A 26290-nucleotide genomic window follows, 5' to 3' on the forward strand; every position below is an offset into this window, starting at 1 on the left:
TTAACTGATAGATGTACAGGTGAAACTCAAAAAATTAGAATATCGTGCAAAAGTTCATTTATTTCAGTAATGCAACTTAAAAGGTGAAACTAATATATGAGATAGACTCATTACATGCAAAGCGAGATAGTTCAAGCCTTGATTTGTCATAATTTTGATGATTATGGTTTACAGCTCATGAAAACCCCAAATTCACAATCTCAGAAAATTAGAATATTGTGAAAAGGTTCCATATTCTAGGCTCAAAGTGTCCCACTCTAATCAGCTAAGTAAGCCATAACACCTGCAAAGGGTTCCTGAGCCTTTAAATGGTCTCTCAGTCTGGTTCTGTAGGAATCACAATCAGGGGAAAGACTGCTGATCTGACAGTTGTGCAGAAAACCATCATTGACACCCTCCATAAGGAGGGAAAGCCTCAAAAGGTAATTGCAAAAGAAGTTGGATGTTCCCAAAGTGCTGTATCAAAGCACATTAATAGAAAGTTATGTGGAAGGGAAACGTGTGGAAGAAAAAGGTGCACAAGCAGCAGGGATGACTGCAGCCTGGAGAGGATTGTCAGGAAAAGGCCATTCAAAAGTGTTGGGGACTGTCACAAGGAGTGGACTGAGGCTGGAGTCAGTGCATCAAGAGCCACCACACACAGACGATCCTGGACATGGGCTTCAAATGTCGTATTCCTCTTGTCAAGCTGCACCTGAACAACAAACAACGTCAGAAGCGTCTTACCTGGGCTAAAGAAAAAAAGAACTGGTCTGTTGCTCAGTGGTCCAAAGTCCTCTTTTCTGATGAGAGCAATTTTTGCATCTCATTTGGAAACCAAGGACCCAGAGTCTGGAGGAAGAATGGAGAGGCATACACTGCAAGATGCTTGAAGTCCAGTGTGAAGTTTCCATAGTCTGTTGATTTGGGGAGCCATGTCATCTGCTGGTGTTGGTCCACTGTGCTTCATTAAGTCCAGGGTCAATGCAGCCGTCTACCAGATTTTGGAGCACTTCATGCTTCCTTCCGCAGACGAGCTTTATGGGAATGCTGACTTCATTTTCCAGCAGGACTTGGCACCTGCCCACACTGCCAAAAGTACCAAAACCTGGTTCAATGACCATGGGATTACTGTGCTTGACTGGCCAGCAAACTCGCCTGACCTGAACCCCATAGACAATCTATGGGGCATTGCCAGGAGAAAGATGAGAGACATGAGACCGAACAATGCAGAAGAGCTGAAGGCTGCTATTGAAGCATCCTGGTCTTCCATAACACCTCAGCAGTGCCACAGGCTGATAGCATCCATGCCACGCCGCATTGAGGCAGTAATTGATGCAAAAGGGGCCCAAACCAAGTACTGAGTACATATGCATGCTTATACTTTTCAGAGGTCCGATATTGTTCTATGTACAATCCTTGTTTTATTGATTTCATGTAATATTCTAATTTTCTGAGATTGTGAATTTGGGGTTTTCATGAGCTGTAAGCCATAATCATCAAAAGTATGACAAATCAAGGCTTGAACTATCTCGCTTTGCATGTAATGAGTCTGTTGTGGCTCCGTTACCTAAGCCTGTGTCATCGGCAGGAGAGGACTCCGAGAGTGAAGGAGAGGAGTTGGCAAGGCCTCCCTCTTCAGGACCCTCCTCTTTGGCAATGCCTTTGGTGTCTGCCAAAGGGCAAGAGATAGGGCCGGGGCCAAGCACGTCCACGCAGCCACAGGTGGACAGTGATGAGAGTAATGAGTCTTGGCTGGATCCATGCCAGCATCACAGAGATAAGCGCGCGCAACAGAAGAAAAGGCGTGCCCGAGATTAGGCTGAGTCACTGGACCACACCCCACAGGGTATAAAAGGGAGCGTGGTGGCCAGTCAAGCCTTGTGACGAACAAAGCTGAAAGCTTCCACGCCATTCTGCATTGCCGGACTTTTGCTATAGACTTTGCTGGATTATATTTGGACTTGATTTACTCTGTAATTATTGAGCATTTTACTTTGATGTACCAGAAGCGGAGAGAAGTTATCCCTTCCCTTCGTAAGTAATAAACTCTTGGCAGGCAGCCACTAGGTTGCTGCCAAGTTCCGTTATCATAAGGAAAAGGATTTTGTCGGTTGGTTTGGTTTTTAACTCTTGGACGTCTGTTGGTGTGTGTGCGTGTGGGACGGGGACAGAACAGAGTCTATCTCATATATTAGTTTCACCTTTCAAGTTGCATTACTGAAATAAATGAACTTTTGCACGATATTCTAATTTTTTGAGTTTCACCTGTATGTTTTAAGGTAAGGCCTTTTCATCCTGAAGGGCAACCAACCTTGGATAACCCAGGTATTTAAGTGCCCCTTAGAAAAGGCATAATGCATGACAGGGACAGCCAATACATCCCTGGCAAAACAGATAGAAGCATCTGTTCTTCACCAGTAACCTAAATAAGTGTAAGCAAGGAACTGTCCAAATCAGAAAGCACTTTTTGGGGAAGAAGAACCTACCCTGATTTTTAAATGCACTAATATCCTGCAGGAACAGGTATAGATTCTTCTTCCCCAAAAAGTGCTTTCTGATTTGGACAGGATACATTGCCACAAGGTAAGAGTTTTTAAAAGTTGAACTGGATTTCTAAAAAGCCACAGTTCTAATAAGCACTATGGAATGTTAACACAAGGTTTGAAAAACTGAACCAAGCTGATCTTTCCATTCAACAAAACTATGAAAATAAAGGGACAGGAGCCTTACTCTGAAAAGCCTTTCCACTTGAGCAAGTACTCCACTTTGCCTTTCACTACCCGCCTGTCAAGAACTTTCTCCACCACGTATTCCTCCTCTTCCTCTTCTAAGACCTCCTCCACTTTCTTCTTGTTTTGCTTTTTTCCCATTGTGCTCGCCAGCTTTGCAGTTTAAAGGAGGCTGTTAGAGATGATGAAACAGATATCAGGAAGGAAAAATGCTGATTGGGAGGGAACCTTTTGGAGTTCCAATGACAGTACTGAATAGAAGTTTCTATATTCTTTTCTAATCGGTATTCAACCATAAAACAAATAATGGAAATTAAATCCAAAGATACCTGCATGGATACATGGGTAAAGATACAATCACAGCGGCACACTGGAATATATAATTCCCATCAACAACTATGCTCTACGGAGATTTTATTGATTTATTTATTAAATTTGTTTGCCACCCTTCTTGCTGCGAGGTGACTCCGGGTCTTTTAGAACATTAAAAGCAATAAAACCATGTGTGTGTGTTTGTATTCACAATAAAAATACAGGTTATGGCTGAACAATAGGGAGGGAGCAGAATGTACAGGGGTGAGGTGGGAACTACTATTGGTCCATCAACCACATTCAGCATACTCCCCCGTTGGGGCTCCAAGCCAACTAGCAGAGCCAGGTCTTCAGGCCCTTACAGAAGGGCAGAAGGGTGGGACCCAATCCAACCTCAGGGGGCAAGGTGTTCCAAAGGGCTGGAGCCATGGCAGAGAAGACTTATCCTGGATAATTGCCAGCTGCAATTCCCTGACTGACAGGGTCTGCAGTATGCCTCCTGTGCCGGCACATGTGGGGTGGGCCAGTCCCATTGGGGTGAGATGGTTCCTCAAGTAGCCAAGAACCATGCAATGTAGGGCTTTAAAGGTGATAACACCTTGAATTGCACCCAGAAGCAAACAGGCAGCAAGTACAGCTTGCAGAACAGCGGTGCAATATGGGCCACTCTAGGGGCCCCCAAAACTGCCTGTGCCACCGCACTCTGCACCAGTTGTATCTTCTGAATGGTCTTCAAGGGTAGCCCCATGCAGAGCACATTGCAGTAATCCAGATGTGAGATGACCAGGGCTTGAATAACTGAACGCTGAGACTCCTGATCCAGGAAAGCCCACAACTGGCGCACAACCTGAAGCTGGCTCTCTTAGCTGCGATTGCCACCTGCTCTTTAAGAAGGAGTCGTGAGTCCAGGAGAACCCCCAGGTTGCGGACTGGGTCTATCAGGGGTAGTGCCACCCCATCCAGAACTAAGGATGTTGAAGTCCCCGATCTTGAAGCTCCATGAACCCAAAGCCATTCAGTCTTACCAGGGTTCAGCCAAAGCCTGTTGTCCTCCATCCCAGCTCCTACAGCCTCCTGGCACCCTGAAAGGTCAGTGACAGCATTACCTGGGTCACCAGGGGTGGAGATGCAAAGCTGAGTACCATCAAGTGTACTGGTGATACCTCAACCCATAATTACAGAAGATCTCACCCAGCAGCTTCATGTAGATGTTAAAAAGGAGTGGAAAGTGTACTGTGCCCTGCAGCATGCCACAAAAGAGCAGCCGTGGGCTGGATCTCTCACTCCCTATTAACACCGATTGGAATGGCCTTGGAGAAAGGAGCCGAACCAGCGCCAAGACTGTGCTGACCAGCCCCAGACCCCAAAGCTGGCCCAAAAGGATACTATAGTGTCAATCTCCAAAACGGTGACGGCTGAGGCCAGAGGCACCCGCATGCCATCTCAGAGTTGCCACATGTGGGAGGCCCCATCACGGAGGGGGAGGACAATGGACCCACGGAGGGGGCTGGGGTACGGGTGGACTGCAGAGCTGGGAGCAGCAGCGACCGAGCCCAGCACGGGGTTCCGGAGCAGCGCCGGTCAAGCATTTAAGGCGGAAGAAGCAACTGGGGATTGCCCTGTGTTAATGAACACCTTGTGAGCGGTGGCAAGTTCCGAGCCTCCTTAGTCAGCTGGAGGGCGGAAGCCAATAGCGCTAGCTTAGATTCACTCCATGCCAAGACTCAGTTACTGTATAAAGAGGTTTGACTCTACCTGGTGTGTTGTGTTGTGTTCTACTTCCCTTGCGGTGCAGGCCTTGGAACCGTGACAGTAAGCTAGCGCTCCTTCTCTTTACCTGCTGCTGCTCTTGTACCGGGCTTCCTGGGACCTGCAGTCGCCAGATAGCAGGGTAGCGTTGGAAACCTCAGGAGCGATGACTGAAGGAACAGCGAAAGAGGCTGATGCTGGAGCAGCAGAGGTGGTCAGCTACATGGAAGACCCCATGCCAGAGCAAGTGGCTGGAGATGCCCAGATAGACGCGCGCCCCAAGGAGCTGGAGAGGCTATCCAACATACCACAGAATCGGGAAGAGCCTGCAGCGGGAGAAGGCCCAGGGTTGGTGGTCACAGGGGACTGGTGGAGAAGCTCATCGCCACTCGCCGACACTGGGCCCCCGCTACGGACTCCCAAGCTTTTCCGGCACGCATTTGACGAGGTGGCGAGAGCAGAGACTGATGGATGGTGACGAGTAAGGGGATTGGAGTTATTCAACTGCTCCTGGCAGCCAGACTATGGAGAAGCTGAGGGAGCGCTTTGGAGAGGCAAGCTTCTGGGACACTGCCCTGTGGTGGCATTCGGAGCCGGGGTGGGGGGGGAGAGATAGCTGCCTGACCAAAGGACTGCGGTCCCACCCACTCGGTTCCATCTGACTAGCCCTAAGCTCCGCCTAGATGCCGGCTATAGCCGGTCGCAGGAGCCCCAGCTGGTGAGGGGAGCAAGGAGTGTGAACGGGACTGGTTCAGGAAGAGACAGCGAGGCTGGTGGACAGTTGCTCCCAATGGCTGAGGCCACTGTCGGCTAGCTCTCCCCCTGATCAGCAGCAAGCACCTCCTAGGCGACCAGAACAGTGTCCGGCCGCCCAGACCCCGCCAGGTCCTAGGTGGCCAATGGGTTATTGGCAGCCACATCCTCTGCTCCTGCAGCCACATCTGAGGGCCACCTTTGATGGGGATCCCACCAGGTTGGCACTATTCCTGAGCCAGATGGTAAGCCACCCAGACTACTACAACCCTATATACCCCACCCAGTGGGCCATGGTCGAAGCGGTGACGGTGGCATTTGAGGGCGAGGCCACGGACAGGGTGGCAGACCTCTACAGTGAGAACGCCTGGGAGCTGGGGGATGCACGCATGATTTTGGAGGCATTGAGATATCAATTTGAGGATGTGACCAGAGATCAGCAGGCCGAAGGGTAGATTCTGGCGCTTAAGCAGAAGGGTAGACCGGTGCCCGAGTATGTGCGGGAGTTCCCCTGGATCATCAGTAAGTTGCGGCAGTGGTCAAAGCAACTGCTGGTGTCAACTCGCAAAGCATTCCTGACCTGCTCTCGAGTTGCCATAGGCAGTGGGATGGAGAACCAAGCCTCACAACTGCATCAAGGAACTTGCATTTCAGTCAAAACAAAGCACATTCCAGCCAGCAACATCAAGGTCATCTCTAGGGGGACCCACATTGGCCGGAGGGAGTGACTTCTACAACCTGCAAAATTGCTTCATTGGGGAATTTGACTGATGACACACCTTGGGGGGAGGGGGAAACGGGATCAGAGCCAAGGCACAAATTAAGTGAGGTCAGAGTTGACTTCACTTGGTTCGTGCCGACATGAAGCTCCTAATAACGATTTCTTTTGAAGCTTGGCTTCAGGCTCATGATTTAATTAGGGCATTGGTCGGAACCCTGACAGCAAGCCAACTCTCCAAAAACTAATCAAAACGACCGGGATTCCTGAGTCCTGGGCTCTCCATTTGCTCCCCGACACCTGGGGTGCATGGAGAGAAACTCAGGCTACCATGGCAGAGGGCGGACTATCTGAGAGCCTGCTCCAGGCGACCCAGAGTGGGGCATAACTTGCCCCCACCCAGGGAACTCCAGGAGCCAGCAGCCCAATCAGAACCAAACTGCAGCCCTCTCTGGACATCAAAGCTGAGACAGCCGAGACGCCCGTCCCAGCAACCAAAATGAAAAGTGATGAGTATTGGTGGGAAAAAGTCCCTAAAGTGGCTGAGGTTGAGCTCCCCCACCCTAGCACCCGGGGCTGGGGGAAACCCATGAGCAAACTAGGAAGAGTGGAATGGATGAGGGACTGGGAACGAGCCAGGCTCCCAAAACCTCTGATGGAACCCTTGGGGGGATCCTTAGAACAGCTGAGGGAGAAATTTGACCAAACCACCCTTTTGTGATGAGGGGCCGTCGTGCCGCCCAAAAGAGAGGGGGTTTGCAACTGAGCCCTTTGAAGTAGGAGACGCAGACGGGAACACAACCGCCCTGCTCCACCCACCAGAAGGAGAATGAGACCAAGGCTGCTGCCGGTGGCTCCTCTGCGCAACAGGCAAACCGCCCAACACGGGAACTAGAGCTGAGGGAGACCGCCAAACACACCAAGCGCAGGCATACATGACCCAACATGATGAGGGAGGAGCAGTGCTGAATGAACCACCCTGATTCAGGGGGGAAATTCGATGGGGACTCAACATCAACTGGCTCTATTCCTTGATTCTCCTAGAGTCCACCTAGAGTGCTATGGACACCTTTACCCATCGCACAGAGCCATGGTGAATACCATCGCCAGTGTTGTGGCTCCGTTACCTGAGCCTGTGTCATCGGCAGGAGAGGACTCCGAGAGTGAAGGAGAGGAGTTGGCAAGGCCTCCCTCTCCAGGACCCTCCTCTTTGGCAATGCCTTCGGTGTCCGCCAAAGGGCAAGAGATAGGGCTGGGGCCAAGCACATCCACGCAGCCACAGGTGGACAGTGATGAGAGCAATGAGTCTTGGCTGGATCCACGCCAGCGTCACAGAGATAAGCGCGCGCAACAGAAGAAAAGGCGTGCCCGAGATTAGGCTGAGTCACTGGACCACACCCCACAGGGTATAAAAGGGAGCGTGGTGGCCAGTCAAGCCTTGTGACGAACAAAGCTGAAAGCTTCCACGCCATTCTGCATTGCCGGACTTTTGCTATAGACTTTGCTGGATTATATTTGGACTTGATTTACTCTGTAATTATTGAGCATTTTACTTTGGTGTACCAGAAGCGGAGAGAAGTTATCCCTTCCCTTCGTAAGTAATAAACTCTTGGCAGGCAGCCACTAGGTTGCTGCCAAGTTCCGTTATCATAAGGAAAAGGATTTTGTCGGCTGGTTTGGTTTTTAACTCTTGGACGTCTGTTGGTGTGTGTGCGTGTGGGACGGGGACAGAACAGCCGGGGGGCTAGAGGGAGAAGCAAAGGAATGGCTAGCAGCCCTCCATAAGAGGAGAGCCCTCCAGCTGCAAGATGTTGATGACTTCCTACAAGAGCTAGAAGCCATGTTTGAGGAGGTAGAGGAGGATCAGTGCATGGAGGATGAGCTTTCAAAACCTAAAACAAAGAGGGCAACCCATTAAGGAACACATCCGTGAATTCAGGAGAGTTGTGGGGAGCGGCTATTAGTTCACTTTTTCAGAACGAGCCTAGACAAGCAAATGGCTCAAGTTACCGCCTATTGGGACATTCCAAACCGACTCTCTGAGTGGTTCCGAGTAGCCATAAAAGTTGACTGTGGATTGTGCGCCAATGACATGCGGAAGCAACCAGATACCAAGGAGAGAGGACAACCAGACCGGAGGCTATCTGGCCAAAGGGAGCCCGCAGCAGCACAGCCAGCCCCAAGGCCAACCTTCCCACAAAGCCAGTTGAAATGCTACAGATGCAGAGGGATGGGCCACATGGCATCAGCATGCACGACCCCAGCTCCGAAACCCAAGCCAGAGCCACCACCTAGGGCGCAACTGGAACGAGGCCCCAGCGGTGCCACCGACATGTCCTGAAAAGCCCTCCAGGCTGTAGAGGTCACTCCTAAACCAGTCGAAGAAAGGGGGACTCCAGCCAACGACGACCAATCATCGGATCCCTATGACAGTGAGCACGAAGGTGAAAATGACCCGATGGTGAGTAAACCGATCCACCCCTTCGTCCTCCCAATACGCCTCACAGCTCCCAAAACAGGGACCCAGGGTACTTTTCAAGCCCTAATAGACTCTAGATGCCTGATTAACCTATCCACGGTCCTGAAACTGGGGATTAGAGCGAAGAGACTGGCCCATCCAATCAGATTCGAACAGGTCGCTGGGTCCCTATTGGGGGGAGACTATGCCACCCACCTGATCTAACCAGTGAGGCTAAAGCTAGCAGACCACTGGGAAGCAATTCAATTCATAATAGCCCCCAGAATGACAGATGCGATCATACTGGGGGGGCTCTCTTGGCTAGACAAGTGGGGCCCGACAATCTCGTGGCAAGGGGGCAGCCCGAGACTGAGGATAGCAAGAGGACCCCCAACCCCCTCCGCACCAGCAAATGGAAACATCGCACACGCAGGAAACGCCCCCGAAGGCCCCAACAGAATTATTGGCAGCCACCTCTGACAAAACCAGAGGTCGAACAGATCCCCAAAGAACATCAGGACCTTGCGGAAGTGCTCAGCGAGTCCGAGTGTGATGTCCTACCCTCCCACCGCGAGACAGACTGTGCCATCGAAATCATCCCTGGGGCAAAACAACCCAAACCCAAACTGTACGTCATGACGCTCTGGGAAATGCAAGAAATGCGCAAATACATAGACAAAATACTAGGGGGTTCATCGAGCCAGTTTAGCCACAGGTCGCAGCCCCAGTCCTATTCAAAGAAAAAAAAAGATGTAACCATGATATTATGCGTGGATTTTAGAGGTATAAACTGCATGTGTGTACACAACCTACACCCCCCTTCCCCCTCATGAAGGACATCCTGTCCAACCTAGCCAAGGGAAAAGTCTTTACTAAATTAGACCTCAGAGAAGCATACTACCGAATCCGCATCAGGGAGGGAGATGAATGGAAAACAGCATTCAACTGCCCCCTAGGGAGCTTCCAATTAAAAGTAATGCCTTTTGGACTGCAGGGGCCGATGGTGTTCATGCAGTTAATAAACTATGTGCTGCACGAGCACCTCTATAAGGGGGTCCTTGTCTACCTGAACAATATCCTCATCTACACTGAGACCATGGAGAACCACATACCCCTAGTCCACCAGGTACTGGAAAACTTCTGGCAGCAAACCAGTACGTCAAGCTGTCAAAACGTGAATTTCACCGTGCACGGCTAGACTACCTTCCCTGGAGGTAGTCAAGCCTTCCCTGGACCCGGCTGAATTAGCCAACTACCGTCCAGTCTCCAACCTTCGTTTTGTGGCGAAGGTTGTTGAGAGCGTGGTGGCACGACAGCTTCCCCGGCACCTGGATGAAGCTATCTATCTGGACCTGTACCAGTCGGGCTTCAGGCAGTGGTACAGCACTGAAACGGCATTGGTCGCGTTGGTGGATGATCTCTGGAGGGCTCGGGACAGGGGTTGCTCCTCTGTCCTAGTCCTATTAGATCTCTCAGCGGCTTTTGATACCATCGACCATGGTATAATGCTGCAGCGGTTGAGAGGGTTAGGAATAGGGGGCACCGTTCTGTGGTGGTTCTCCTCCTTCCTCTCCGACCGCTCGCAGTTTGTGTTGGCAGGGGGGCAGAGGTCGACCTCGAGGCACCTCGCATGGGGAGTGCCGCAAGGGTCGGTCCTCTCGCCCCTTCTGTTCAACATTTATGTGAAGCCGCTGGGTGAGATCATCTGTGGTTTGGGGGTGAAGTGTCATCTGTACGCTGATGATACTCAGCTGTACATCTCCACCCCAGACCACCCCAACGATGCCCTTGATGTGATGTCTCGCTGCCTGGAGGCCGTGCGGGTCTGGATGGGGAGGAACAGGCTCAGACTCAACCCTTCCAAGACTGAGTGGCTGTGGCTTCCGGTGTCCCGATATAGTCAGCAGGTGCCATCGCTGACTATTGGGGGTGAATCCTTGCCCCCCACAGAGAGGGCTCGCAATCTGGGTGTCCTCCTGGACGCACGGCTGTCTTTAGAAGAGCATATGACGGCCGTGGCCAGGGGGGCCTTTTATCAGGTTCACCTGATTCGCCAGTTGCAGCCCTTTCTGGATCGGGACGCCTTGAGCACGGTCACTCACGCCCTTGTCACCTCCCGGCTGGACTATTGTAATGCTCTCTGCATGGGGTTCCCCTTGAAGAGCACTCGGAGGCTCCAGCTGGTCCAGAATGCGGCCGCGCGGGTGGTTATGGGCGCAACTCGTTGTGCCCACGTGACACCCCTCCTGCGCGAGCTGCACTGGCTCCCAGTGGTCTTCCGGGTGCGATTCAAGGTGTTGGTTACCACCTTTAAAGCGCTCCATGGCATGGGACCCGGGTACCTTCGAGACCGACTTCTGCCACCAATAGCCTCCCACCGGCCAGTTCGCTCCCACAGAGAGGGTCTCCTCAGGGTGCCATCGGCCAAGTTATGTTGGCTGGCGACACCCAGGGGGAGGGCCTTCTCTGTGGGAGCCCCAGCCCTGTGGAATGAACTGCCCCCGGAAATACGTAAGATCTCCGACCTCCGGGTATTTCGTTGTGCACTCAAGACCCTGTTGTTCCGCCAGGCTGGGCTATCAACATAACAATTTTAAATTGGGTTTTAAATTCTTGGGGTTTTAAATTGAGCCGAATTCATTTAATAATTTTAAATTATTTTAATTGATGTTGTCTTGTGTTTTTAATAGGCTGTACACCGCCCTGAGTCCTTCGGGAGAAGGGCGGTATAGAAATAAAATTATTTATTTATTTATTTATTTATTATTTACCTGGACTACCAAGTGTCAAAAGAGGTCATAGAGATGGACATAAAGTACTTTGCCGCCTTAGGCTGGCAGCCCTCTCGCACCCGCAGACAGCTAGCACTAGCACTAAGACTTATATACTGCTTCATAGTGCTTTTACAGCCCTCTCTAAGCGGTTTACAGAGTCAGCATATTGCCCCCAACAATCTGGGTCCTCATTTTACCCACCTCGGAAGGATGGAAGGCTGAGTCAACCTTGAGCCGGTGAGATTTGAACTGCTGAACTGCAGCTAGCAGTCAGCTGAAGTAGCCTGCAGTATTGCACTCTAACCACTGTGCCACCTTGGCTCTTCCTAGGATTCACAAACTTCTACAGGCAATTCATCCCCTCCTTCACGAAGATTGCCAAACCCATGACAGACCTCCTAAAGACCCCCTTATCAGAGGCCCCACCCGGGACAACCCCTACAGTGGGACCTAACCTGCCAAAAGGCATTCAAAACACTAAAGGAACTTTTTGCAAAGGTACCAGTGCTGAAGCATCCTGACTCCGAACAACCGTGTCATCCAAGCAGACACCAGCAATGTGGCAGTGGGAGCAGTGCTACTCCAAAGAAATAACCAAGGAAAACTACAGCCCTGCGCCTACACCTCCCGCAAACTCAAGGACACAGAGAGGCATTGGGCCGCATGGGAAAAAGAAGCTTTTGTGGTAAGATGGGCACTGCTAACCTGGCGCCACCTGCTGGAAGGGGGGGAGAAACCGTTTGAAGTCTGGACTGACCACAAAAATATCAGAGGCCTCTTGGGTAAAGAGCAGAAACATCCAAGCTGACCGCCTCATAGCTAAATTCCATGAAGACAACCCAACAAAGCCTGGGGGGGGGTGTTGCACCCCTAAAATCTATACCTGTACTCAAACTGTTTTTGCTTTACACAGGTCGTCTTCAGTAAGTGAGGGAAGCCAAATGTCAACTCACGAAGCATTCCTGACCTGCTCTAGAGTTGCCATAGGCAGGGGGATGGAGAACCAAGCCTCGCAGCTGCATCAAGGAACTTGCATTTCAGTCAAAACAAAGCACATTCCAGCCATCAACGTCAAGGAAATCTCCAGGGGGACCCACAGTGGCCGGAGGGAGTGACTTCTACCACCCGCGAAATTGCTTCATTGGGGAATGTGACTGATGACAGGGTCAGAGCCAAGGTGCAAATTAAGTGAGGTCAGAGTTGGCTTCACTTGGTTCTTGCCAACATGAAGCTCCTAATAAATAACTGGATTTCTTTTGAAGCTTTGGCTTGAAGCTCATGATTTTCATTTCATTTTTCATTTTATTAAATTTGTATACCGCCCTACTCCCGAAGGACTCAGGGCGGTGAACAGCCATAAAATAAAACATATAAATACAAAATTTAAAATAGAGATAAAACAAATTAAATAAATTTGGCTGAACCGTTTTAAAACCCCAATAATTTAAAACCAAATTTAAAATTCCCATTTAAAAGAGGAAGAGGATTTAATTAGGAACATAATGGTGAACCTGTGGCACGCAGTGCCCTCTCTGTGGGCACGTGAGCCGACGCCCCAGTTCAGCTCTGCCACGCATGCTACGCGCCTCCCACTGGCCAGCTGGTTGTTGGGTCTGTGCCACGAATGTATGGGGGCAGGGTGCATGTGGGGGGCGTGCGGGACATGTTCAGGGGGCTGCGCGTACATGCGCAAGGGGACAGGGCGCATGCGGGGGCACTGCACATGCTTTGGCCACTCTGTCCGGAAAAGGTTAGCCATCACTGAATTAGGGCATCGGTCTGAACCCTGACAGTGGTCCACCATATCAAGGCGGGCCTTGACCTTACTTTATGCCAGGCCTGCACGTACCGAGGCCTCCCTCATTGACTCAATGAGTGGTATTGGGTGGCCACTGAGCTAGATACAGAACTGAGGGAGTGTTGCCTCAAGGGGGAGGTGGACCCTAAGCTGAAGAGGCTCCCCGAGAGGCAACCGGATGGGCCTTCCCTTGGTACCTGGTCTCCCAGAGGCACCTGCCTGGCCACCTATCAAGTGTTTCTGGTGTGGCCAACTGGCCCCGGCCCCTACACTGAGGATGAAAGTTGGGTCAACTGGGTCAAGGACGCCCAGGAAGTTGCCCAAGAAAAGCCCTGAGAAATCCAGGGCGGTGCACCAAGTGGTGGGAGATCCCGCCACCTCCAGCAGCTGAGGGGGGAGTACCAGACGAAGGGGAGCACCAACTGACCCCATATGACAGCAAGGACGAGGGGGAAGGAGATCCGATGGTGAGTGAATCCATCCGCCCTTTCGTTATCCCTGTGACTATCACGGCCCCTAAATCGGGAGGCTGCGAGGTGTTTGAGGCACCGATAGATTTAGGGTGCACCTCTTGCCTGCTCAGCTTATCGACCACCACCAATTTGGGGATCAGAGCGAGGAAGTTGGCCAAGGCTATGAGATTCAAACAGATGGATGGCTCTCTGTTGGGGGGGTGGGTTCCCGGCTACCCAGATTACGGAGCCGTTGAGGCTAGAGATGGCCCAACAGTGGGAAATGATTCGCTTTATCACTGTACCTAAGATGACCAAAACGGTAATCCTAGGTTTAGCCTTGCTGGAAAAATGGGGACCAATCATATGGTGGGAAGGAGGGTGCAGGAAGATGAAGAAGGCCTCTCCCTCCACCGCACAAACAAGTCCGGAGGGAGGGGGGAAGCAACCTCTGAATATGCAGGGTCTGCACAAATCCAGGCGCCGGGAAGCCCCTCCTTCCCTCACGTATATGCGGACCTGGCGGAGGTGTTCAGCAAAAAGGAGTGTGGCGCCTTGCCTCCCCACAGATTGTGCCATCGAGATCCTCCCAGGGGCAAAATTGCCTAAACCTAAAATGTACTCCATGACACCCCAGGAGATGGAGGAGCTGTGATGCTACATCAACAAAAACCTGGCCAGGGGGTTCATCCAGCCGGCGCAGTCCCAGATCACTGCTCCAGTGTTGTTCAAAGAAAGAATGTGCTTGTGTGTGGACTTTAGGGGTCTAAATGTGTAGTGTGTGTGGGTGGAGAATATGTACCCTCTCCCTCTCATGAAAGACATGTTAGCCCACCTGGCCAGGGGAAAGGTCTTTACCAAGCTCGACCTATGAGAGGCGTACTACAGGGTTAGAATTAGAGAAGGGGATGAGTGGGAAACCACATTTAACTATCCACTGGGGAGCTATCAATTCAAGGTGATGCCATTCGGACTACAGGGGGGCCCTGCTGTGTTCATGCAGCTCATTAACAAGGTGTTGCATGATCACGTGTACAAGGGGGTACTAGTTTATTTAGACAACATCCTCGTTTACACCTAGACGATGGACGAGCACATCCACCTGGTGTGGCAGGTGTTGGAAAAATTGCTGGCAGCGAACGTCTATGTAAAGCTGTCCAAATGTGAATTCTACCAGATCTGTCTGGACTACCTGGGTTACCGCGTATCCACCACAGGGTTGGAGATGGATCCTGTGAAAGTAAAGGCCATCCTAGAATGGCAGGCACCCAAAACGCATAAGCAGCTGCAGAGTTTCCTAGGTTTTGCCAACTTTTATCAACAGTTCATCCCCTCGTTCACTAAAGTAGCCCTACCAATTATGGACTTGCTGAAAACTAAGCATGTAGTGGCCAAGCCCCGGCCTGACCAGCCCCTCCAGTGGACAATAGAATCCTAGCATGCCTTTGAGACTCTGAAGGGCCTGTTCACCAAGGAGCTAGTCCTCAAGCACCCAGATCCTGACCAGCCCTTCGTGATTCAGGCTGATGCGAGCGACGTAGCTGTGGGGGCCGTCCTTTTGCAAAACAACAAAAGAGGCGAGCTACAACCCTGTGCCTATACCTCCCGGAAACTCACCAACACAGAAAGACGATAGACGGTGTGGGAGAAAGAAGCATTCGCAGTCTGTTGGGCGCTGTTGACATGGTGACATTTCCTGGAGGGGAGCCAGGTGCCTTTTGAGGTGTGGACAGATCATAAAAACCTCGAGGCCGATCAGACCCCACACAAGTTGTCGCCTAAACAAGTTCAATGGGCGCAATACTTTAAGTGCTTCTGTTTCACCCTAAAATAAATCCCTGGAGGAAGGAACTTCTTGGCTGACGGCCTTTCACAGATGCTGCAGTACAAAAGCGGCCAGGAGGTGGTGGTCCATTCCATCATTCCCCCTCAACAAGCTGCTCAAGCCGTTAACAGGCAACACGCAACAAGGCAGGCAGAAATAAGTGCTAATAACCTGACCCAAATCCTGAGGGCTGAGCTGCTGACTGACCCCTGGTTCAGCTATCACCAGCAACTGTTCAGCAATAGGGAGGGGGTTGGCATGGAAGGGTGATAAATTATGCATCCCCAATACACTAAGGACACAAGATTTACAGAGGTGCCATGATGCCAGGCAAGCCAGACACTTCGGGTTCCTGAAAACACTACACTTAGCCAATAGACAATTTTGGTGGCCAAAGATGAAAAAGTATATTGAAAGCTATGTCAAGAGTTGTGCGATTTGTGACTTCCGGCGGTGATGTCATCGTGGAGAGGGTGAGGAAACGGAGCGCCGTTTCTGGAACCCAAAAAACTCTGTTAGAAGCTCTCTTAGGGCATCCTCGATCCTGTAGGGATCGGGAAATAAAAAGGGAAGTCCTGAAGCCCCTGGGCGATGCGCTATCGCCAGGGAGGACAAAGGACAAACTCCTTTAAAGCTGGTGTAGAGGAAGTCAGCCTTTAAGGCAGATAGGAGCGATGGCAGACGTCTAGATAGAAGCAAAGAGTGAAGATAGCGGTTTCGAGTGGCAGATCGAAATAGACCCAAAGGAGGAATCAGAATAACACAGAGAAGCGCGGACTGAGGTGGGCGCAAAAAGGACAGACTAACAAGTGGCGGCAGATTAAAGGGGAAGCGCAGGAGAGAAAAGAGAACAGCATGGGGGAAGGAGGAATCCAACGAGTGAGTCAGCAGAATCGGAGGAGTGACAGGCTTAAGACCCCGAGACGGAGATGGAGACGGAGAGAATTGGAGAGGGTGAAAAACCAGAGAAACTAAATAATTCTAAAAGGTAAAGAAATTAAGGAACTCTTGAAAAATTTGTGGGACTTAAAGTGTGATTGGTGACTGTAACAGACTTAAGGAGAGAGACAGATTGGAAAGAGGACTGACGTTATTGCACGATAGAAAATAACTACAATTACAACTAGAAGCAAGATTGGAGAAGAGAAGGAGCATCAAATAACAAGGAAATAATAAAATATATACTCTTATTCCTATATACAAAAATATATACATAAATAGTAAAGTAAGGGGGGGAAAGAATTGAATTAGTTGTAATAATTTATTGTATTATGAATTTATAAAGTTTGAAAAGGCGGAATGTTAAAGAGGATAAGGAGTTAAAGAAGAAAAGAGAATTATTAATTTTATAATTACGGAACATAAAAGAAAAGTAAATTAATTATAATTACATTGATTGGAAAAATTGTAAAGTAATTGAGAATTTGCAAGATAATAATTAATTGTGATATTGTTAGAGGCTTAAAGTATTGTGCTATAGTGTATATTTACATAAATAGAGTAATTGGAAACATATATAAGATAAAGATAAAGGTGTGTGTATTTAAAATTGTGTTGAATAAGCAAAAGGTAGAGAAAAAAGTATAAGTATATCCCCCCCAGAAAATAATATTTATATGTTAGTGTGGGAAAACTTCACAGGAGCATTAAAAATGTCAACTATAACCACTATAGCGAAAACAGGAAAAAAGCCAACTGTAAATCCTACAACAACAGTTGCATCACCACTACAACAAAGAATAGACAACATGATAGGAAAAGAAAAAGAAAAACCGGAAATGACACTAAACGCTATGCAGAATATGTTTCAAATGATTCAAGAAACGTTATTAAAAACACAAGAAAAAATGGCGGATAATCACGAAGAAATGAGAATGTTTCATGCAGAAATCAAAAATGAAATAGGAGAAGTAAAAGAGGACATTAAAAATATGAATGATAAAATTGGGGATATCCAACAAACAATAACAGAAAACGAACAAAGAATTAAAAAAGCAGAAACAAAAATAGACCAAGTAGAGACAAAAGTGGAGGCAATTGAGCAAAAAGCTTTTCAACTAAATAAGGAATTGTCTGACTCAATAGCGATGCTCGAGATGGAGAAAGCTTCATACTTCTTGCGCTCTCAAAATATAATAGAAGAAAAAGATGAAGACTTGGGAGAAAAAATGGCGGAGATAGTGTCAGAAATAATACAAAGAGACAAGTCAGAAATAAAAGGACAGTTGGACGAAATATATCGGGTACATACTAATTACATAAGAAGGGGGAAGTGCATGTTAGATTCTCAAAATGAACAATTAGAGATGATATGTCAAGAGAAGAAACTTTGACATATCATAATTTTAAAGCGAATACCTCGAAGAATTAGAAACCAAGGCCAACAATACCAGTTCTTAACAACCCAATTGATCAGATATAAAATAATGTTTAGATGGCTAACACCGGATGGGATTTTAATCACATGGCAAAACAAAAAGTATAAAGTAGACACACCAGAGAAAGCAAGAGAATGCTATAACTTGCACTTTACACAGGAAGAGGAACAGGAAAGTAAAGAAGAAACAGAAAGTAGAAGCCAGGAGGAAGAGCAAATAGAAGAAGCAGAGCAAGAGAAAGAAGTAAGAGAGAGTCAAGAAAAAGAACGAGAGGAAAAAGAAGGTGCGAAAGCAAAAAGACAGATGGAGACAAGACACACCAAAAAACAGCTACACTAGGCAATGGAAGAGGCAATCAAATTTCTCTCGGTAAATATAAATGGATTAAACGCATCGAAGAATGCAAACATTTACAAAACTACGAAAATTAGAAGCAGATGTGATATGCCTCCAGGAGGTACATATCAAAAAAGGATACCAAAAAATATTAGAAAACCCAAAATTAGGAAAACTATATACATCTCTGATGCAAAAAAAAAAAAAAAAAAAAAAAAAGAGGGGAGTAGCGGTTTATGTAAAAGAAAGGATAGAATCGAAATTAATTAATGCAGACGAGGAAGGAAGAACTGTGATGTTTGAGTTAGAAGTAGAAAAGAAAAAATCACTATTAGTAGTAATATATGCCCCTAACCAAAATCAACAGGAATTTTTTAAACGAATACACAAAAAAATATTAGAATTAGAATATGACGATATATGCCTAATTGGAGATTATAAAGCTATAGTAGATCCCAAAAAAGATTACAAAAGTGGTAAGAAAAATAAGAAAAAGAAACACTGCCAAAATAATTATTTAATATGGCCGTGGAAATAAATCTGAGAGATGTTTGGAGGGAAACACATGAAGATGAGAATCAATATACATTTTACTCTCATCCACACCAATCCTGGTCTAGAATCGATATGGCTTGGATGATGGCGGATATTAGGACAGGGGTAGAAAAAATAGAGATAGGAGTAAATGAATGGGCAGATCACAACCCAATACTTATAAAATGGAAGGGGAAAAAAAGATTTAGGAGATGGACAATGAATCAAAAAATATGTAAAGAAAAAGGGCTTAAACAAATGCTAGAAAAGGAATTAGAATTATTTTTAAAGATAAATAAAAAAGAGGATATTTCCTTACAGAATATTTGGGATACAACAAAAGCATACATAAGAGGACTGACGATTGCATATATAGGGAAGAAAAGTAAAGAGAGGAGACAACAGTTAGACAAACTATATGAAGAATTAAAAAACACAGAATATAAACTACAAAAACATCCTCAAAATAAAAAAATAAAAGAGGAATGGAATATAATTAAACATAAATTAAATTTGATAAATCAAAAAGAAATAGCCCAGAAAATAAAAATGGCAAAACAAAACTATTTTGAGTTTGCGAATAAAACAGGCAGATGGTTGGCATATAAATTGAAAAAAGAAAAAGATAAAAGAATGATTTACCAACTCAGAGACGAAAAAGGGGAAATTCAATATAGAAGAGAAGCCAAAAAGGAAATTATTCAGACATTCTTTTCAAAACTATACAAACAAGAAGTAGAGGAGGAAAAAGTAAAACAATATATAGAAGGATCAGAAATGGCAACAATCACAGAAGAACAAAGAGAAATATTAAATAGACTGATAACTAAACTTGAATTTGAATTGGCACTGAAAAAACAAAAAAACAATAAAACACCGGGACCAGACGAGCTACCGGTGGAATTATACAAAAACGTACAGGAAATATTGGGAGAAACCATGTTAGAACTATATAATGAGGCTCTCGGCTTGTCGTTCGTTCAGAACTGCGATAGGAAATAATCACCAGTAACACACAGAGAATCAGGGTTTACTTTGGCAATGATAAGCTTGCAGTCAAAAGTAAAGTACAAGTCGGTGTTTTGGTTCAAAGTCAGCGCTGGGTGTAATCACACCACAGCGCTATTTAACAAAAACTCAGCCCCTTAAACATACATCCGGTGATTATCAATCAAGCACCCCCCACTCCCTTAACAGTAACAGCTGTGAGCAGCGAGGACAGCAGAATCGGAGAGGCCCAGCAACGTCATCAATCATTGCCCTGAATGCTGCTATCCAGGAACTGTTTGTGTGTTCGCTGTGGCTGCTTATCTCCACTCCTTCGTCTCCCACACCCCCCATTGATGGCGAACTCCGGCAGGACTCGACAGGCGGCCCCCCCTACCAGGAGCTCACCTATAAATAGAAAGCATACAGATGTTAGTCACTGTTACGATCCTGCATTAGGTTTGTCTGGGTATTTCCGATGGAACCGTTGTATCAATCGGGCAGCGTGAACATCGGGTGCTGCCACCCACGAGGCCTGTGTTACAGGGTATCCTTTCCACCGCACAAGATATTGTAACATCCCCCTACGAACCCTGGAGTCCAATATTCGGTCTATCTCATATTGGTTGGTATGCACGGGACCCGGTGGAGTAGTTGAGGTACCTGGCCTTTCTATCGTCACCGGTTTCACCAAACTGCTATGGAATACGGGATGTATCCTACTGAACAGAGGGGGAAGTTTAAGAGCTACGGTTACAGGATTGATGACTTGTGTTATGGGAAATGGTCCTATATATTTAGGTCCTAATTTTTTACTGGGCAGTCGGAGTTTAAGGTATTTCGTAGATAAGTATACTTTGTCTCCTATCCGGAATGGTTTTGGATCAGCTCTTTTCTTGTCTGCATATTTTTTGTACTCGTCTGCTGCCTTTTGTAATGCTGTTTTTACACTTGGCCATACATTACTAATTTTATCGGCCCAACTGCGTGGCGTGTCACCGTCTGTCATAGGGGGATCTAACTCTGGAATGGCTGAAAACTCTCGGCCATATATTACTTGGAAAGGGGAGAATCCAGTACTGCGGTGGGGTATGTTGTTATATGCCACTTCGGCGAAAGGCAGGAGTCCTGACCAATTCGTCTGCTGGTATGAAACGTAGCATCTGATATATCTTTCGACCATGGCATTGGCCCGTTCAGCCGCCCCGTTAGTGCTCGGGTGGAATGCTGAACTTAACCCTTGAGAGGACCCAATTAAACGGACAAATCGTCTCCAAAACTTAGAGGTGAATTGAACACCGCGGTCGGATATAATCCTCTTAGGTGCTCCATGGAGACGATAGATATGTTGCAAAAAGAGTTCGGTTAATTGTCGCGCGGATGGTATGCTTTTACATGGCACAAAGTGGGCCTGTTTCGAAAACAGATCTACCACCGTCCAAATTACAGTGTGGCCATGGCTAGGGGGGAGATCGACTATGAAATCCATAGCGATCTCTTCCCAAGGCCTGCTAGGATTCGCGATTGTCTGTAATAGTCCTAACGGTCGTCCAGACCAGGGTTTGGCGGTTGCACAGGTTGTGCAACCTTTTACGTATGTTTCTATGTCCTTACGCATTCGTGGCCACCAGAATTGCCTCCTCACAAGGTGTAGAGTTTTTAAATACCCAAAATGGCCTGCTGATTTGGCATCATGGCACCTGCATAACACTACGTTCCGTAAACGTTCTGGAACATATATTCTATTCTCCCTCCACGCTATTCCATCATTATAGCTAACCATAGAGGGGTTTTGGATTACCCATTGATCCTGTTGTAAAGCTGTTTTAAACTCGGTACGTAAGTGACCATCTACTTCTGTAAGTCTTAATAGGGTTTGGGAAGGTGCAATTAGAGGTTCTATCACTTCCTCTCGCTTGCTATTATACTGTGGCATCCGGGACAGCGCATCAGCCAGGAAGTTTTTCCCAGCAGGAACATACCGCAACCGGAAAGAGAAACGCTGAAAATATTGTGCCCACCTTATCTGTTTGGGAGATAGTCGCCTGGGCGTTTGTAAGGCTTCTAAGTTTTTATGGTCCGTCCATACCTCAAAAGGATGAGACGCCCCCTCCAAGAGATGTCGCCATGTCATCAACGCCCAACGGACCGCGAATGCCTCTTTTTCCCAGATCGCCCATGCCCGCTCTGTCGTGGTTAACTTTTTAGACGTATAGGCACAAGGTTGTAACCCTCCCTGCTGTGTTCTTTGTAGGAGTACTGCTCCTACAGCCACGTCGCTAGCATCTGCTTGGACTACGAATGCCTGCGTTGGGTCTGGATGCTTGAGTACTGGTTCTTGAGCAAAGAGTGTTTTTAACTGCTCGAAAGCCATTTGACACGCTGACGACCACGTCAACGCTTGTCCCGGCTTTGGTTTAGCCGTGGCCGGTTTGGTCCGTAACAGATCCGTTAGTGGTAGGGCTATTTCAGCAAATCTGGGAATGAACTGCTGATAGAAGTTTGCAAAGCCTAGAAAGCTCTGTAATTGCTTTCTGGTTCTAGGGGCCTGCCATTCAAGCACTGCCTGGACTTTTCTGGGATCCATCTCTACCCCGCTCTCTGATATTCTATAGCCTAGATAATCTATCCTCTTTTTGTGAAACTCACATTTGGATAGTTTCACGTACAGCTTAGCAGCTAATAATTTGTCTAAGACCTGTCGGACCAGAGATATATGTTCCTCTTCAGTTTGCGTGTAAATTAAGATGTCATCCAAATATACAAGGACACCCCTGTACAGATGTTCATGCAGCACTTCATTGATGAACTGCATGAACACCGCAGGGGCGCCCTGTAGTCCGAACGGCATGACCTGGAACTGATAGCTTCCCAAGGGACAATTGAATGTTGTTTTCCACTCATCCCCTGGTTTGATTCGTATCCTATAATACGCTTCGCGTAGGTCGAGTTTCGTAAAGATACGACCGGTGGCTAGGGCAGCTAACAGGTCCTTCATTAAGGGAAGTGGATAGAGGGGCTCCACACACACTGCATTGAGACCCCTGAAGTCAACGCATAAGCGTAAACCCCCGTCTTTCTTCCCACGAAACAGGACAGGGGCAGCCATCTTTGATCGACTAGGTGTGATAAAACCCCGGGCCAAGTTCTTGTCTATATATTTTCGTAATTCTTTTAGTTCGGGTTGTGTCATTGAATACATCCGGGGCTTGGGTAGCTTCGCCCCGGGTATTAACTCAATACTGCAATCCGTAGGCCGGTGAGGGGGCAGGGTCTCACATTCCTCCTCACTAAAGACTCTGGCGAGATCCCTATACACATCAGGATACGTCGTGTCTACTGGTGGGCTCTCTGCTTCTATTCCCCCTGCTGGCTCCTTTTCCTCCTTGGTAGGGGGAGGTCCCAACGGTAATCGAAGTTTGCGAAAACCCCCTTCCCACCATATCGTAGGAGCCCACTTGTCCAACCATGCTAATCCTAAAATCACTGGTTCTAACATTTTCTCCACTATAATAAACCGAATAGTTTCGGTGTGCTCCCCAATATCGAGGTGCACCTTTTCTGTTATATGAGTCACTGGTGCCCCTCCCAGCAATGAACCATCCATTTGTTCAAAGGTAATAGGGGTTCTCAACCGCACAACCCGCAGCCCAAGTTCGTCAACTATCGCCCTACGAATTAAACAACGAGTACACCCTGAATCAATCAATGCCTCATATCGGCGTCCAGTGGTGGCCCGTGGGTTTCGGAGTACGACTGGTACCACAAAAGGTCGGATGGGGTCGCTCACCATCGGGTCATGTGGGTCCTCATCGTCGTCATCACTATCCCCAGCCACAATCGGGAACTTTTCCGCCACCACTTTCTTAGTATCTGTAGCCAGGGGATCCCTCTCCATACAGGATGTTCGAGTCATTTGGGACCGTTCGGATGTTGGTCGGCCTCTGCCTCTCAACACAGCTCTAGGAGGGGGGTTTTGGTCCAAGTTGCGGGGCATGGGATGAGGACAGTCGGCTGCTCGATGACCAAGGCGATTACATCTGAAGCAACGAAACGCAGGCCGCTGGATCCTTTCACCCAAGCCGGAGCCAGCATTCGGTTTAGTCTCCTTGGGTGTTTGTGTGCGTTCTGCTGGTCGTCTTCCTTGACTTGCAACCCCTTCACCCCGTATACGGAATTCTCGGAGACCGACGTCCAATTCGATGGCTGCCTTGTACCACACACTCAACTTGGGGGGCAAGCCCCGGTACACGCAGGCTTGCCGTAAATCACGGTCTAGTCCTTTATGGAATTGGTGCACCAGAAGACGTTCTGGCCACCCCACCAACCGAGCCGCAATCTTTCGGAACTCCTGTAGATATTCCTTTGCTGGTACGCCCCGTTGCTTAAGCGCAAACAAATCCCCCTCTGCAACCTGGGCGTTTGTTTCGTCTTCAAATCTGGCACGAAGAGCCTCCAGAAATCGTCCCAGGTCCACGAGTTCCCTTGCATGTTTAGCATGGAGGCCTGCCACCCACTCAGCCGCTTCTCCCGTCAGGACCCCCGTAACAGCAACCACCATAGCCCACTGGGAGGGATACCACTGTCCATATTGGTCCATATGGCTTATCACCTGGCTTAAGAAAATAGCCACTCGTTCAGGGTTTCCGTCAAAGGAAGTCTGCAGGGCAGGTGGTCCCCAAACGGCCTGCGGGACCCACAGCCCCGGCGGGGCCCCCGGAGGCCAAGGCATGGGGCCTGGGGTCCTCGCTGCTCCAGTCGCTCTCCTGTCCTGCCTAGGTTGGTCCCTCGTCGCCCCGCGACCCCCAACAGGTAAGCCCCCTGCCAATTGCGTTGGTTGGGGCTCAGGACCGGCTCCAAGGTCTCCCGACGAGGCACCTTGGTCTTGTTCTGGAGGGGGTTGGTCCATGGATCGTCTAGAGGTCCGCTCCATCCTCAATTTAGGACTTGTGAGCCGGAATTGGGTCTCCGAAGCGGTCACCCCTGTATCCTGCCAAGAAGAACCTGGAGGCTCCAGCCCTGCAACCCAGGGCTGCCAGGATGGGGCGTCACGAAATCCAGATTCCCCAAAACGCTCACGTAGCGTATCCATGGTGCTGGGACCGGATGAGGCAGGATACCCCCAATCCCCTTCATCCTCCTCAGTCCATCGTCTTTCCCTCCAGCCCTGGAAAGATGCTCCCAAGCGAGGGGGTGTTGGCATCCGTGGCCCGAGGAGAACAGAGCTGTGCCACCAATCCCCCGTCCGAGCCCGTTGTCCTGGAAAACTCTCCTCCTCCGGTCGGGGCGGGGCGCTCTTGGGTTGCTTGACTTTTGGTTTCACTGCCAACTGTTCCACACTCTCCTTCACCTCCTCTATCAGTGGTTCCTCCCCCTCCACATCTCCACCACACTCCTGCTCTTCCAAGGCCGTCCCTTCTGCCATATCCCCCTTTGCTGCAAAGCCACAGGGACTCCTCACCTCTTGCGAAAAGGAACCAAGCGCTGACTTTCTCTCGGCTTGTCGTTCGTTCAGAACTGCGATAGGAAATAATCACCAGTAACACACAGAGAATCAGGGTTTACTTTGGCAATGATAAGCTTGCAGTCAAAAGTAAAGTACAAGTCGGTGTTTTGGTTCAAAGTCAGCGCTGGGTGTAATCACACCACAGCGCTATTTAACAAAAACTCAGCCCCTTAAACATACATCCGGTGATTATCAATCAAGCACCCCCCACTCCCTTAACAGTAACAGCTGTGAGCAGCGAGGACAGCAGAATCGGAGAGGCCCAGCAACGTCATCAATCATTGCCCTGAATGCTGCTATCCAGGAACTGTTTGTGTGTTCGCTGTGGCTGCTTATCTCCACTCCTTCGTCTCCCACACCCCCCATTGATGGCGAGCTCCGGCAGGACTCGACAGGGGCTTTGGAGAAGGCAAAAATTCCGACAACCTGGACAGAGGCAATAATTACTATCATACCCAAAGAAGATATGGACCACCAGTTAATTCAAAATTACAGACCAATCTCCTTGCTGAATACAGATTACAAGATATTTGCAGTAATTATAGTGGAAAGAATCAAAAAAGTATTAAGTAATTATATACACTCGGACCAAAATGGATTTCTGCCAGGCCGACAGATCAAGAATAATATGATGCCAGTGATGATGGAGACTTGGGAAAAGATTTGGACTAGAAATGTGAAATTTACACAAGCACAAAATTTAAGAGAAAACTTTTATAAAATGTTTTATAGATGGCATTTAGATCCAAAAAAATTATCATGTATGTATCCTAATGTGCAAGCTAAATGTTGGAGATGTGACTGTGATGATGCAACTTATTATCATATATGGTGGACTTGTAGAAAAATCAAAGCATTTTGGATAAAGATTTGGTGGGTGATGCAGAATATTTTTAAAAAAAGACTGAAATTTACTCCGCAGTTGTTTTTACTGGGTATAACTACGGACTGTACAGTTGCAGAGACTAAACTGATTTTGAACTTGATAACAGCAACAAG

At 48.2% G+C, this 26290-nt stretch overlaps 1 protein-coding gene across 2 annotated transcripts in view; it reads right to left on the reverse strand.

Moving 5' to 3' along the window:
* The window catches only part of CBX1 (chromobox 1), a 95296-nt gene that overhangs the window by 17654 nt on the left and 51352 nt on the right, over positions 1-26290 (reverse strand). Inside the window, exons 1-2 of one of the 2 annotated variants that reach the window (XM_070944481.1) lie at positions 4779-4963; positions 2713-2883 (exon numbers count right to left, since the gene is read on the reverse strand). In XM_070944481.1, the coding sequence (XP_070800582.1) occupies positions 2713-2852 (140 nt within the window). In that variant the 5' untranslated portion in view covers positions 2853-2883; positions 4779-4963. Of the gene's footprint in view, positions 1-2712; positions 2884-4778; positions 4964-26290 lie in introns of those variants that run through there. The other variant, XM_070944480.1, reaches the window with a different exon arrangement.

This window comes from Pituophis catenifer, unplaced genomic scaffold (assembly GCF_029215685.1).
Source record: "Pituophis catenifer annectens isolate HBS135680 unplaced genomic scaffold, rPitCat1.0.hap2 SCAF_5, whole genome shotgun sequence".
Lineage (NCBI taxonomy): Eukaryota > Metazoa > Chordata > Lepidosauria > Squamata > Colubridae > Pituophis > Pituophis catenifer.